Source organism: Pelodiscus sinensis, chromosome 6 (assembly GCF_052426305.1).
Source record: "Pelodiscus sinensis isolate ZL-2025 chromosome 6, ASM5242630v1, whole genome shotgun sequence".
In the NCBI taxonomy this organism is placed as follows: Eukaryota; Metazoa; Chordata; order Testudines; family Trionychidae; genus Pelodiscus; species Pelodiscus sinensis.
The window spans coordinates 89,039,783-89,055,153 of NC_143057.1; the positions used below are offsets into that span (position 1 = coordinate 89,039,783).

The following is a 15,371-nucleotide window of genomic DNA, read 5'->3' on the forward strand; positions in this document are numbered from 1 at the left end:
AAAGTGATTTTTTTTTGTTTTGCTTTATTGTCAGAACTTAGGAGTATGGTGGTCTAAAAGGCAGAATCCCATCACTTCATTATCTGGTTTTTTTAAAAAGCTCTCATCAAGCTCAGTATAACAGCACTTTATGATTAATATTCCAGCTCTCAAGTGGAATCATTTTCAGGAAAATTTGGACAGAGTATACTCCTTCGAGTTACTTTCATCCATGTTTCACATCCTGGCTACGACCTCCTACCAGTGCTAGTGGAATGTGCAATTGATTTAACAAGCCAGTTTATTAGAACTATACAATTAACTTTTGCAAGAAACTGCTCTTTTTATTGCATGCTCTGCATTTCAGCATGGTATTATCCCTTCTATGCAACCATTCAATTATACTGGAAGTAGCAGCCAACCTCCAGTTAGAACTGGTCATATTGACACATTAAATACACTTAAACATTATTTTAAAGCATGAATTTAAAGCACTAATCCAGAAAAGCTCAGTGTGTGGATATACTTATTCTGGCATAAGTGTTGAGAAGGGGAAGCTGTTCAAATTTCCTCAGGTAGACAAGAATTGAATTAAACTCTTTTATTCATCCATGTGTAAGTAATGCACAGTAATCATATGAACAAATTAATCTTTGTTTAATATACTCTTCAGTATGTTTTGGCATCCCCATTTTGTACTTTGGGAAAAGAACAGTTTGTGTTCCAGAGCTCATGACTAGTAATCAGGAGATCTGGTTTCTATATTTTTTGTTCTGACAGAAAAACTGGGTTCTATGTTCCTTGTTCTGACAAACTTCCATGACCTTGAGCAAATCATTCATCCTTTGTGTGCTTCAACTCCCCTGTTCAGACAATTATTTCCAGATTTCCCCTTCCCCACCTTCCACGCAGAACCAAATCTTTACCTTGCTTTAAGTTATATGAGGAAGCTGCATACCAAATTTGGTGGTCCTAGCTCTTACCCTTTAGTTCTTGAACAAATGGAGGGACAGACTCACTCTCAAGCTTTCTCAAACATACAATAGATTCAATAGGACTGGTCCCACAAGACAGACCCAAGAAAATCAACAATAGAACACCACTTGTCATCACCTACAACCCCCAACTTAAACCTGTCCAACACATTATCAATAAACTACAGCCTATACTGGAACAGGATACCATACTCCAAGAGGCTCTGGGAGACAGACCCATAGTCTCCTATAGACAACCACCTAACCTCAAGATGATTCTTACCAACAACCACAGGACATACCACACTAATACCAACCCTGGTACCTTCCCCTGCAACAAACCCCGTTGCCAGCTTTGTCCACATATTCATTCTGCTGATACCATTATTGGACCTAACCAAGTGAGTTATAAGATCAAGAACACATATTCCTGCGCATCCAGAAATATAATCTATGCTATCATGTGCCGAAAGTGTCCGTCTGCTATGTACATTGGACAAACATCTCAGACACTTCGCCAAAGGATTAATGCCCACAAAACAGATATCAGACAAGATCACAAAGAAAAAACAGTTTCTTGCCATTTTAACCAGAAAGGACACTCTCTCAATGACTTAACCACCTGCATTCTGCTACAAAGACCTTTTACATCTGCACTTGAAAGGGAATCCTCTGAACTGTCATTCATGTTAAAATTCGACACTCTCCAAGAAGGAATGAACAAACACTCAACTATCTTACCCATTACCAGGATAGCTTCCCCAATTATCACCTCTAATACCATTAGCTCACAGACATCCCATTCTCCCCACCTCTAATATCATCAATTCACAGACACTTACTTACCTTCCTTCCCCCCTCTCCCCCGCATCCCTCTCCTGTTCTGAAATGTGATTTGTCCTTTTCATATGTGTTCATTTTTTTAATTGTATCCTTTGGTATATATGGTTGTGACTATTTTCTTCCACTATTTGATCTGAGGAAGTGGGTCTGGCCCACGAAAGCTCATCATCTAATAAACCATCTTGTTAGGTCTTTAATGTGCTACATTGTCCTGCATTTTGCTTCAGCTACCCCAGACTAACACGGCTACATTTCTATCACTATTTAAGTAGTAAGACAGAGTTTTTTGTTTTGTTTTGCTAGCTAAACAGAGCTGATATAGTGTTGCCCATCCTTATCTGTAAATATGGCATATTAGAGCCCTGTAAATCGATGGATATCTGTGGGTATTCACAACCATAGATGCCAATATCAGTGGCTCATTTCTGCAGATATAGATGTGGATTCAAAGCTCTATGTATCCTGAAGTGGGTCTCGTTTGTCAGCAGCTACACTTCAAGACTTTAGAGTTTACATTTACTGTGACTCATACAGAATCAATCAAGCTGACAACTGAACCTGAAAACCACTCAGATATTATCTTGAAAAGACAGTAGGCAAGTTCTTTCCCCAACATGAGACTGTAACTTTGCAACTCTACCCCCTCAGACTGGTTTTGTATCTTCTAAGAAGGGTCTAAAGTCTATTTTAATAGACTGAAAGGTATAAAACAAAAACCTTATTTCTGTGCTAGTAAGCATCAAGGCATAGAAGGGACAGTCTCCACCTTACTGGGATAGTGGCATAGTTTAACCTGTTAAAATTGCTCAAGGTATAAGGAGTACTTAGCAGATGTGGCACTCAATTTTTTAATCTCTCTTTTACTTAAGGTTTATGATTATTTTTTTGAGCAAACATGGAAAGTAGTAAAGGATACCTGTAATTCTCTTCTTGAGGCCAAACCCATCAGCCCCATAATGCATCTGACCTCGAAAGCTTAGGAAAGCTAGAATCAGCTCTGACTGGTAGTTTTCTCTAATAATGTGGAGGCAGGTGAGTTTAAAATCTGTTCCAAACGTAATTTAAATTAATAAAGCTAGTCCAAGAATAAGTTGATCCCCTCTATCTTAATGCTGTTCTCTACCCCAGGAAGTGCATACATTTTCAGAGCAAGCAGCCACCATTCTGGATGCCAGAATCAAAGCCCTTTTTTATATATATGTCTGGCAGTTGAAAACTAAAAATATTAAGTTTATAAAGTTCTTATAATAAAAAGTAGCAATGCTCATCTTATAAGCCAGAAAGATTTTGCATTAGATCTGGACCTATATGGATCAACAATTGCTACTAAAATAGATATTCTTGACAATTGTATTGCTTAAATTACATTTTAATAGTGAAGGTTTATAAAGTGGATTCACACAATTACCTTAATTAGTCTTTAATAAAAAAAGTTAGTCCAGAAACATAAATTAGAAGACAAGTGTCTAACGTGTCAACTTTCTCACCCCATTAAACCGGGTCTTTATTAAAGCTATTAACAAACTGTTTATAACATTCATAGAGTGAGGAAGGCCTTTAATGTGAACATAATAATTCATTCAATGGTGGTGTATAAGTGTCTTCTGTAATTATTCTGGACCTCCACGCTGTAAAAGAGAAGCAGACAATTATATGCCATCTACTAAAAGAAAGGGAAGATGACATGCTGGTTTGCACTTTGTTATTAAGTAGAAAAGTAGTTTTCAGTACAGGATTATTGCACATTTAAGAATTCTATCTTTAATTTATTACTTTTATGAACAGACACAAAATTTCTACTTAGCTTTTGTAAAAAACATGACAAAATCTGAGAAATGTTTATGTAATTTTGATATAGGTTAGTGTAAAAATAAACACTACAGTATTAGTTTCTTCTTCAGGGTTTTAGTCAATAAAGTAAGTTACTTTTGTCCACATTCAACAGTACAAAGCCCAGACAGTAAAAAGCAAGTTACATGTTTAAACATTCTTTGTTTTAATAATCTAATGTGTCCAGCAGATGCTTCCATTGTTTCCCTGCTACATTTTTACAACTTAATACCTCATTGCTGGGAAACCTTTAGGCTGAATGTCAGGAAGTTTCATACTTTCTTTAATTCCATTACTCCTAGTTATACCCTTCTCCCCGTACATAAAAAATCCTCTCTGTGACTAATGATCATATCCTTTGATTACCTGTGGACTCAATCACCATCTAACCAAACTATATTGATTTAGATTTAGTCTTGCTTCAAGCCCAATCCTATAGCATTCTAATATTTTTTGATATTCCTTTCCAGTCTTCCAATCTGTCACCATCTGGTGATGAAGTGCTCAAATTTTGTAATCAATTAAATGTTCTCTTTCTTATGCACTTGCATGAGACCTCAATATTAGTTTGAGTTGAAATGCTTCCTTATAATGTTTGCAATTTGTTTTCAGTGAAATAAATCATGAATATTTGTTTCTGAAATTTTTATACTTAAACACCCAGCCTATATTTTGTGCATAAACTGCCAGTTTAGCCTCTTGAGCTCATGAATCAACTGATAATTGAAAGGATGATTACTCTGTACATTATATTTCTATTAAAATAGTATATTTATTGCACATTTTATAGTTGTAAATACAATATGCAATGGCACTGAAACTACCTGATTTAATAGATTAAATTTAGACTAAAACTTCAAAACAAATTCTAATCCTGATTTTGTCACTGACTTTGTGTGACCTGTCATCTGTGTGTCAATATCCCACACTGTCAAGTCTTACCTTATCTACCCAACTTGTGTGTTGAAGAATATTTTGCATTTACAGCAAACTACGTTGTAAAGCTTGGTGTAAGTGCAAAGTTAGCAAGAGTTTAAAAGCAAGGATATTTATCATTTGTGCAGAAGTGGTTTTACAAAGTTTTCAAGATACAGAGTAACTACAGAAAATATATAGACAGGCAGTCCCCAGGTTACATGGATCCGACTTACATCGGATCCCTACTTACAAACGGGGTGAAGCAACCCCGCACTAGCTGCTTTGCCCCAGCAGACCAGGGAGACACGAAGCTAGTGCCCCCCCTCCAGCAGACCAGGGAGACGCGGAGCGGCTTTTCTCAGCAGACACCTCAGCTTGAGAATAAAGGACTGAGGGAAGTGAGGTGTGGGAGAATAAAACTGAGCTCTGGAGAAATGTTTGGCTAGAGTTTCCCCTACAATATGTACCAGTTCCGACTTACATACAAATTCAACTTAAGAACAAACCTACAGTCCCTATCTTGTACGTAACCTGGGGACTGCCTGTAGTAACAGATATAACAAACTTACTTGAATATATTCCATCTCCTCATTTGACATCAGCTTTCTCCTGTACTTTTGAGGTAATGTTCTTACTAATTCTATTGTGTCTGGTGTGCCTTGTACTCTACTAATGGATGAAATGTTTTGAAGGGCTGGTGATCTGTCCCCGATAGACATCTGTGCTGCTGAAGCATGGAGCGGTGGCACCCTTGATTGTAGAGATTCCTGCTCTGAAACCCAGATTTCAAAACCATGTATAGAAGTATAGAGAATATTTTACTACTTTAACAAGTCATATTTTGAGAGTAGGAGAAAGCACAGCTTGAAAGGGATAGGTATTGGTATTGCAACAGTAGCTGAACTCAGTAGACAGTTTTATAAATACTTATGCTGAAAAGCTGCACCTGCAGATTATGGACATATAGTGCCTCACATTGCCATAGGTCTCTGGGATTCTTTAAGGATTTGTCATTGTAAATTACTTGAGTAAAAATATAATACAATTTGTCCACAAAGGTACAGGTCTATGGGAGGAGGAAGGTTGCAACTGTGAAATATTACAAGATGCTGTTTGTGTTAGACTCATTTTTAATGTTTTTTTAAATTTTAATGAATTCATATACTACAGTTTGTAGGTAACATCCACAATGAAGACTATAGGGTGGCCATCATTTGCTGCATACTAAACAAAATGGGTGACACTTGTGTGGGGAGCACTGGGCTGGTGGGGGACTGATTGAGTCCCCCGCTGGCCCATTACTTCCTGTGGTGTTTAAAAGCAGTAGCACCGCGTGGAGCCGGGGTCTGGGGACTCCCCCACTGACCCAGGCTCTATATGTTGTTGCCGCTTTGAAATGTGGCATGGAGCCAGGGGCCAGCTGGAGAGTCCACAGCTGACCCTGAATTCCATGCAGCACTGCTGCTTTGAAACGCCACGTGGGGCTCCCAGTGGCATTTCAAAGTGGCAGCACTGTGTGGAGCCAGGCTCAGCGAGGGAGTCCCCCGCTGACCCCAGCTCCATGCAGCACTGCCATTCTGAAGCCTCTCCTCCTCCTCCCTGCCCCCTTGCTACCTCTTTCTGATAAAGGCAGCAAGGGAGGAGGAGGGGAGGAACGACTAGTCAACTAGTCTCTCATATCCCTACTCCAAAATAGGTCAATGCTCAGAAATAACTGAATCATAAGCCAAAAAGAAAAACTTTTAGTCTTTATGTGAACGTTAAATATTATATAGTATAAGATTTATTTACAAATGAAATACTTACTTTTAGGTTTTGGACAATTACTTCTGTCTGGGAACTTGATTAAGGGTGTATGTGGCTTGACTACCTAAAACAAGACACAGCAGTGGAAGGAAGCAGAGAAAGGGGGGGAAATATAAATTTGGAAAAATAAAATGTGAAATTTTCATGGCAAGAATGCTACATATTAAGAATTTATTTCTACATTTATGTTTTCATTGACACCAGATTTGGGAGACTTACAATAATTTAAATGTATTTTTATTTTTCATATTCAGTGTTGTATCAGACTGTAAAGCAAATGCATTGGTTTTAAAATTTCCATTCAATTATATCTTATAAAGGAGTAACTATAACTGCAGTATACATGGGATCGTGGGTCATTTGGCTCTCTTTCACCCAAGAAGAGCAATTTATAAGTTACAAATAAGCATCTCTGGGAAGGTGTCACTTTGAGGCTGGATAATCATCCCATGAGGGCTACTGCAAGATGTGCAATTTGCTGACATCCCTATCACAATAGGAATAATATTACAAGAGACGCAGGAAGTTGGACATTGGGACCAACAAAGCAGATGACAGGTCAAAAAGGGGTAGGGAAGAAAGGGATGTGGGTCTATGGAGACATTGGAGAGCCCCTGTGTGCTTGGTCCAAGAAGCAGGAAAGCCAATTCTACTACGCACAAAATGTGGTCAAAGGAAACAAGCCTGGAAAAACAGAAAAGAATTTTCTCGAATCTCGTTCACGTATCTTAACGGTTACTTGCAGTAACAGCAGGGGCATAGATATAGTATCAGACAGGGTGGGGCTTGACAGCCGGTGCCCCCGGACACGGAAGCTGAAGCCCACCAGCGCAGGCTGTTGCCCACGTAGCTAGACTGGTACATAAGAACTGGACAGGCTCTTGGCGAAAGAGCAGCGAGGACGGACCCCCTGCCACGGGTCTCCGCCCTCTCGCCACCAGGTCCCAGCGGCCTCTGGCGGAAGCTCCCTCAGGATGATCAAACGCCGCCGGCATCTCCACGCACCGCCCCCGTGCGAGCCGCCGCTGGCTGTTGTGTGAACACCCAGCCACCGGCGCTTCCCACGGTGCGGTGCCCACAGCCAAGGTCGTCTCTGCAGCGCCGCGGGCCTTGCACCTTAACGCAGAGCCGGGCTGCGGGGCCAGGACAAGCCCCGCACGGGGAGGGGCAGCAGGCAGGACGTTGCAGCCGGCCCGTGGCAGCTCCGTGCGGGAGAAAGGACCCGCTGTATGGCAAGTGCGCGGCGCCCCGGCACTCCAAGCCCGGCAGGGGCGGGGCAAGGGGGAGTCGTCCTGGCTGCTGCACGGCAGTCCGGCCTCACGCGCCATACAGTCGGAGCCCGCTCGCCCGTTCTCTGAACACGGGCCGAGAAACACCTGGGCTTGGCCCGCCGCTGCCCAGAGCCCCACCCGCTTGCTAACAGCAGCTTCGGGCCAAGGGCATCAGCCGCGGCCGCTCCAGCGTCTCTGGCGGAGGCGGGCGGACCCCGCTATCCTCCCTTCAGTCCCGGGCGGAGACACAACTCTCGTTACCTGCACGACCCTGCTGGCGGCCGCCATCTTGCTGCCCATGGTGACCCCGCGAGCAGCTACTGCATCCAGGCTGATCGCAACGGCCACCACGAGGGGCGGGGCCACGGGAGAGGGCGGGGCGGGAGTCAGGAGCCCTGCGAGGGGCGGGGCCAGACCCAGCTGGAGGGCGGGGCCGGAGTCACGGTCTCTGCGGGAGCTGGGCGAACGCGAAATGCCTGTTGTGCGTTGAGTTGCCCCTTGAGGCTAACGTTGCGCGCCGGTCCAGCCCATCTCCCTTGCCCGCACTGATGTTGGTGGCGCCTGCGAAACCAGGCCTGGAGCAAGTATCTGACCCTCCGCAAAGACAGTAGGACAAGGGGAAAGAAAGCCGAGATGTAAGCTGTGCGCCATATGGACTGCAGCCGGCTACAAGACCGGTTCCTTCCTTCAGCTACCTCCTGGGCATGGCTCATTTCCATCTGTCTTCTACAACAGCGGCCAGCAAACATGTATACAATAACTATGGCTGCTTTCAGTCAGTTAACATAAAAAAACACTGTAGCATAGCTTGGCTTGACACCAAATAAAGTAAGTTATAATGCCATCACTTTTGTTAAAATTATCTTTCTGCATTCAGCAGTTTTTTGAGAAAGCTTGAGACATAATACCTGACTCTCAGAATCCTAGAACGGGAAGGATGGTCCTACAGCAGACCCAAGCACTGTCTAAAACCTGGGATAGATGTCTATCCACCCTGCTCTTAAATATCTCTGGAGATGGAGATGCCACAACCGCCCTCGGCAATTTATTCCAGTGTTTAAACACCCTGACAGGAAGATTTCCCTAATGTCCAGCCTAAACCTCCCTTGCTGCAGTATAAGCCCATTAACTTCTTGTCCTGTCATCAGAGGCCAAGGAGAACAATTTCCCCCTCCTCCCTGTGACACTCTTAGATACAGGCAGTCCCTGGGTTACATGGGTCCGACTTAAGTCGGACCCCTAGTTATGAACTGGGGGGGCCGCGCTAGTGTGGGGCGCTTCCCCCACTGTTGCCGCCTCTGGCGGCGCGGGGGGTGCTTCCCCTCAGCAGACCAGGGAGACGTGGAGCGGCTTTTCTCGCCAGGGAGGACACGGGCGGCGGGACTGCCAAGACACGCTGCGGTCCCGCCGCCCGCGTCCTCCGCAGCGAGAAAAGCCACTCTGCGTCTCCCTGGTCTGCTCGGGGTTCGGGGCGCAGCTAGTGCGCCCCCCCCAGCAGACCAGGCTTTTCTCACCGACGCCTAGGGTAGAGCAGCTGCCGGGTTGGTCCCGCAGCACCCCAGCTGCTCTGCCCCAGTCGTGTCCGATTCAGCCGCTGCTGGTCAGTTTCAACAGCGGCTGAATCTGGAGCCAGTTCCGACTTACATACAAAGTCAACTTAAGAACAAACCTACAGTCCCTATCTTGTACGTAACCCGGGGACTGCCTGTACTTGAAAACTGCTATCATGTCCCCTCTCACTCTTCTTTCTAAATTAAATTAGCCCAATTCTTTCAGTCTTCCCTCATAGGTCATGTTTTCTAGACCTTTAATCATTTTTGTTGCTCTTCTCTGGACCTTCTCCAATTTCTCCACAACTTTCTTGAAATGTGGTGCCCGGAACTAGATACAATACTCCAACTGAGCCCTAATCAGCACCGAGTAGAGTGGAAGAATGACTTCTTGGCTACATCTAGACTGGCATGATTTTCTACAAATGCTTTTAACAGAAAAGTTTTTCTGTTAAAAGCATTTGCGGAAAAGAGCATCTAGATTGGCACGGATGCTTTTCCGCAAAAGCACTTTTTGCGGAAAAGCGTCCGTGCCAATCTAGACGTGGTTTTGCACAAGAAAGCCCCGATCACCATTTTTGCGACCAGGGCTTTTTTGCGCAAAACAATACCGCGTTGTCTACACTGGCCGTCTTGCGCAAATGCATTTTTGCAAGAGGGCTTTTGCCCGAATGGGAGCAGCATAGCATTTCCGCAAGAACACTAACAATCTTACGAGAGATCGTCAGTATTCTTGCGGAAATTCAAGCAGCCAGTGTAGACAGCTGGCAAGTTTTTCCGCAAAAGCAGCTGCTTTTGCAGAAAAACTTGCCAGTCTAGATGCAGCCCTTGAGTCTTGTTTACAACACTCCTGTTAATGCATCCCAGAATCACAATTACTTTTTTTGCAAGTGTCACACTACATGCTTAACTCACGTTTAACCTGTGTTCCACTATAACTACAAAAGTATTGGTGCTTACCAAAGAGAGGACGAGTAAATTTTGATTTCTAAGTAAGTTAGAAAAGTTTCTTTACTGAATAGTTGGCCAAAGATATGTATTCTATGGCTCTTTGAATCTTTAAAATAGTCTAATTCATTGCTTGGTTCAAAATTGGATTACTTATAAGTGTCATTGGGTACGAAAAAAAGCTTGCCTTTAGTTTTAATCTCAAACTCACAGGCTACATCTACACTGCAAGCTTCTTGTGCAATTGTTTTGTGCAAGAGTTCTTGCGCAAAAGGTCTTGCTCAAGAGCACGTCCACACTGCCATGTGCTTTTGCGCAAGAAACCCATTTTCCGTCCACACTGCCTTCTTGCTCAAGAGGGCTTATTCCTCTTGAGGAGAGGAATAACTCTTGCGCAAGAAGCTCTCTGTTCTGATGCCTTACTGTAAATTTACTTGTGCAAGAATGTGTGTGCAGGGTAGAAGCTCCACAAATTTTTGCACAAGAACGGCCGTTCTTGCCCAAGAAGCCTGCAGTATAGATGTAGCCACAGAGTCTTTGCTAAAAGATGTTTTATTTTCTAGATGGGATGATTTTTTTAAATTAATTCATCTACTGAGGTTTACATTTGCACAAATTTCTTGTTCAAGAATGACCCAATATTTGGCTGTGTCAAGAGTGTCACCAATCCACTATTGCTTTGCGCTTGGTAAGAGTCCACCATGTTTAATAGGATAATACAAAATATCTGCATATATGCTTCATTATTTCTTATTCCATGTACATTCTAACACTATGTTCTGTGTTCCTGCCCATGTTTTACTTTACATGTTTTCAAAATATTTTGTAATCAAGAAAGATATTAACAAAATGTTCATTTTGGCTGAGGCAACTCTTCTGAACTGAGAAATTGCAGACTTCCCCCTAGCACTGCAGATCTTTTTTAGTTTGCTGAAGTTATGGTTTGACACTTAAATCACAGAGCTCTTCTAGTTTGAGATTTGAATTTCTACACATCTTATCTGCCCTTTTTGTACCCAGACAGTTTCTGGAAGAGTGACTTCAGAGTCTAAAAAAATTTATAGCTGGCAATTCAGGTTTGGTACAATTTATTTGAAACCCACCACTTTCTCAAGGTGCTAGATCTCTTTAAAAACTATATTTAGTAATATTTGGCTTAGATAAAAATATTACATCTATATATAAAGCTATTTTCTGATGTGTTCTGAGAGTTTTATTCTTATGATACATTAACTGTTCCTTAGCATCAGTGCAAAAAGTAAGAGACAGAGGGCTTAATCCCTCTGTGAAATTCAAACAGAGCAGATTTAATCCCATTAACTCACAGCTGTTTTTGGACTGGTATAGAGACATTTAAGGAATTAGGGACAATGTCCATATAGGATAGGACTTAAAACAAAGTTCCACTTCATTATAGAAAAGCCTTTCTCTGCAAGAAGTAACAAAAGATTATTTGTTTTTGTTCTATGAATGATTCCAAGTACTTTTAAATGGTGTCTGACATTTATTAAGGACAGACAAATCAAATCTGATCTTCATTTATATAAAAGGTAAGAACACCATCTGTAACAGGCTGGCTAGTAATTTTACCTACAATGCAGCAGCAATATGGCTCAATAGGAGCCAAATGAAGAGGTGTCTTTTCCAGCTTTAGGGACAACTGCTACTAGAAATGTGAATGTTTAACCAAATGCCTCACCCTTAATGGGTGAGGTTTAAAGGTTAACTGGTGGGGGCCCACCCCTATCTACGGTGGGCCCTGGCTCCAGCATCCATGGCAGGCCTGGGTATCCCACAGGCAGGCGCTACTCTGGTTAGGCTGGTGCAGCTCCCACTTCCCTATATATTTAACATGTGAACCAATTAAATGGGATGTTACATCCCTAATCACTACAATAACTTCTTTCAGAGGCTATGGAAGTTCCTACGCAATAGAATGGTACTGAAAATTCCTTTCAAGGTACCCACTATTACCTCCTGAAATATCTTGTAAAATACAGCAGGAAAGCCATCAAGTTCTTTACTCTGTTTCATACCTGCTACTATTAAAGGGAGGTGATAATCAGTGCAGTGGCTAGTAGGGTCACAAAATGTTTGTATCTTAGTAACATGAAGAAGAGAAGTGTATCTTATGCTTATCTTAGCTAGCACTTCTCTCTTATGGTAAAGCTCATGCAGTTCTTCCATAGGAGCTTGTGGTCAGAGGGTTGAAATCATCATCATCGAGTTAGATGATGGCATAGAAAGTACACTTATTAAGTTTGCAGATGATACCAAGCTGGGAGGGGTTGCAAGTGCTTTGGAGGATAGGGTCATAATTCAAAATGATCTGGACAAACTGGAGAAGTGGTCTGAGGTAAACAGGACAAAGTTTCATAAGGACAAATACAAAGTACTCCACTTGGATTTTTCCTTTCTATTTCACACATACAGAATGAGAATTGACTGTCTACGAAGGAGTAATGCAGAAAGGAATATAGAGGTCATAGCAGACCACAAGCTAAATTGAGTCAACAGCATGACACTTTTGCAAAACAAAAAGCAAACTTGATTCTGGGATTCATTAACAGAAGTGTTGTGAGCAAGACATGAAACGTCATTCTTCCGTTCTACTCTGCGCTGATTAGGCCTCAATTGGAGTATTGTTTTTAGTTCTGGGCACTACATTTCAAGAAAGATGTAGAGAAATTGGAGAAGGTCCAGAGAAGAGCCTCTGATGACAGGACAAGAAGTGAGGGCTTATATTGCAGCAAGGGAGGTTTAGGTTGGACATTAGGGAAAACTTCCTGTCAGGCTAATTAAACACTAGAATAAATTGCCCAGGGAGGTTGTGGAATGTCCATCTCTGGAGATATTTAAGAGCAGTTTGGATAGACATCAGGGATCATGACAGTGCTTGGTCCTGCCATGAAGGCAGGAGCCTGGACTTGATCTCTTGGGTTCCCTTCCAGTTCAAGTATTCTATGACCGCTTGTTCTGTAAAGCAGTGGCTTCCAGGGGGCTGAGAGAAGTGAAGCTTTGTTGTCATGAGCACTGGACCAGTTTCTTTCATGGATAGTACATCTAGCAGTAAGAGTAACATACTTTCTTTCGAACAAAGAAGCTCTATTGCCACATATGTTGACAGCTGCATTTTCTCTCACTTAGGGAGGCATTACCACTAACTGCTGTTTTCCCTTTTAGGAAGCCTTGCTCTTGCAGGATGAGAATGTTGCTGCTGTCCCTGCTCTGCAGTCATGTTCTTTGTACTGACTGAAGCAGAGGAGGCAGGTATCAAATTAGAATGCAAAAGAATGCTAATACTTCAAAAAGAAGTGCACAGCTGTTTATACCACAAGCATGAGCCTGGGTACAGCTGTAGGGATAGAAGGGAAAAAAACGGAGGTGATGGAAGAATAAAGAACCAGACTGGTACATAGCTTTTCTCTCAACAAAGATCTGTGAGGTTTTTCTCCTGGACCAGCTTCTGTTGGTGAAAGGTGTGAAAGTAGAAATAATTATATTGTAAGAGAAAGATGAAATACTGTAATAATCGAATAAGTTGAAGGAATACTGTTTGTCTCTGAACAGGAAAGAGAAGATTATGTTAATGTTGTTTGTAGGCATGCAGGATGGATCAGAATGAAGTCAGGTGTGTCTGGGATAACAGGAAAAGGAACATTAGGGCTGTGTCTAGACTGGCAAGTTTTTCTGCAAAAGCGGCTGCTTTTGCGGAAAAACTTGCCAGCTGTCTACACTGGCCACTTGAATTTCCACAAGAACACTGACTTCCTACTGTCTGAAATCAGTGCTTCTTGCGGAAATATTATGCTGCTCCCATTTGGGCAAAAGTCCTTTTGTGCAAAGCTTTTGTGCAAAAGAGCCAGTGTAGACAGCTCAGATTTGTTTTGTGCAAAAAAGCCCCAATCGCGAAAATGGCGCTCGGGGCTTTTTTGCACAAAAGTGCATCTAGATTGGCATGGACGCTTTTGCGGAAAAGCATCCGTGCCAATCTAGATGCTCTTTTCCGCAAATGCTTTTAACGGAAAACTTTTCTGTTAAAAACATTTGCGAAAAATCATGCCAGTCTAGACGTAGCCTAGGTGTTAGAAAGTAATTGAGATAACCAGGGATATATGGACAGGAGATTGCTTAGGCTTGATATAGAAATGAAGATACGTGACTCGTCTCATGGGAATCGTGTGAGTTTTGTCTTTTGTAATCTTGTTAATTTGGCTTTCTTTTGTCTGTATAAATCAATGGGTTTGAGCCTTGTATGGTGCTCACATTTTCTGGGTGTATTAGCAGAAGGGCTTTGCTAATAAACAGAGCGGTCTGACAAATCTGTGAGTCCTGTGTCTGACTTTGACAAAGGGAAAAGCTTTCGAGCTACTCTGAGCTCTTTTGCATGTCTGTTACCTTTCACCAGAAAACACTAGTCCAAGGGAGAAAAGAAAGACATTTCCTCATTTGCCTTCTCATATATTATTCTAGGATCAATAGAATCAGCTATAACAATGGAAGATAATGAATTTCTTTTCAGCTGTCATTTAATATGATCACCAGTTCTGAAGAACTGCAAGATTCATATGAAAGAAGCAGTCAGAGTCATTTTATTAAGGTTATTACTAAGAAATAGACTTAAAACTACAGTATATAGTTTTATCTATTTTTGCTTTTTGGAGTTTGACAAAAACAGAAGCCACATTTTCATCTTAAGAGTTTTATCCCCAGCTTCAGACCACATCTTTGAATTTGTTACCTGCATTAATTAAATGCATTTCCCCAAACCAATGTTACTTTTTACTTAATTTTCTTTTAAGTTTGGAATGAAGGCCTATATGAAAATTCCACATGCACAACTCCCATATTCTGTGTGTTGGCTGTTAGTGATTCAGGACAGAAAATGTACTGAAGCTGATGTTAGAGAGCTCCAGTAGCAGACACAGCACAGCTTTGTTGGTTTTGATTATCATTTTGAAGTCATACAAAATAAAAATGAGCATAACAACTTTTTTAAAAGTTTAAAATCATACACAAACACTTTTGGCCAAAGTGTTACATTAGTTATCAATGGCAGCCTTTGTAAACACTGACTACACAACCTATGTCTGATTAGTATTTTCACAATATGCAGTACTGGGACATGGCTTCAGGAAAGCATACAGAAAATAAGAGTTGTGAGCTGCCTCTCTGCTCTCTTACAGTGAGAGTCACACTTCAGGGAGGAACAGCACCAGAGGAACTGCTACTCCCACTCCCAGCCAGGAAGA

At 42.0% G+C, this 15,371-nt stretch overlaps 1 protein-coding gene across 1 annotated transcript; it reads right to left on the reverse strand.

The window, feature by feature from the left end:
• Positions 1-3,263: 3,263 nt before the first annotated feature.
• KGD4 (alpha-ketoglutarate dehydrogenase subunit 4) lies at positions 3,264-8,031 on the reverse strand. Its single transcript, XM_075932349.2, has 4 exons — positions 7,883-8,031; positions 6,351-6,414; positions 5,114-5,316; positions 3,264-3,424 (listed from the first exon to the last, which is right to left on the reverse strand). Exons 1-4 carry the CDS (start codon positions 7,919-7,921, stop codon positions 3,407-3,409), a joined length of 324 nt encoding a protein of 107 aa, XP_075788464.1. The 5' UTR covers positions 7,922-8,031; the 3' UTR covers positions 3,264-3,406.
• Positions 8,032-15,371: the final 7,340 nt, after the last annotated feature.

Coding starts and splice junctions, on each gene's coding strand:
- KGD4 (XM_075932349.2), bottom strand. CDS start 7,921: ATGGGCAGCAAGATGGCGGCCGCCAGCAGGGTCGTGCAG. Junction 6,415..7,882: donor CCGCCAGCAGGGTCGTGCAG/GTAACGAGAGTT, acceptor GTCTTGTTTTAG/GTAGTCAAGCCACATACACC. Junction 5,317..6,350: donor TAATTGTCCAAAACCTAAAA/GTAAGTATTTCA, acceptor TCTGGGTTTCAG/AGCAGGAATCTCTACAATCA.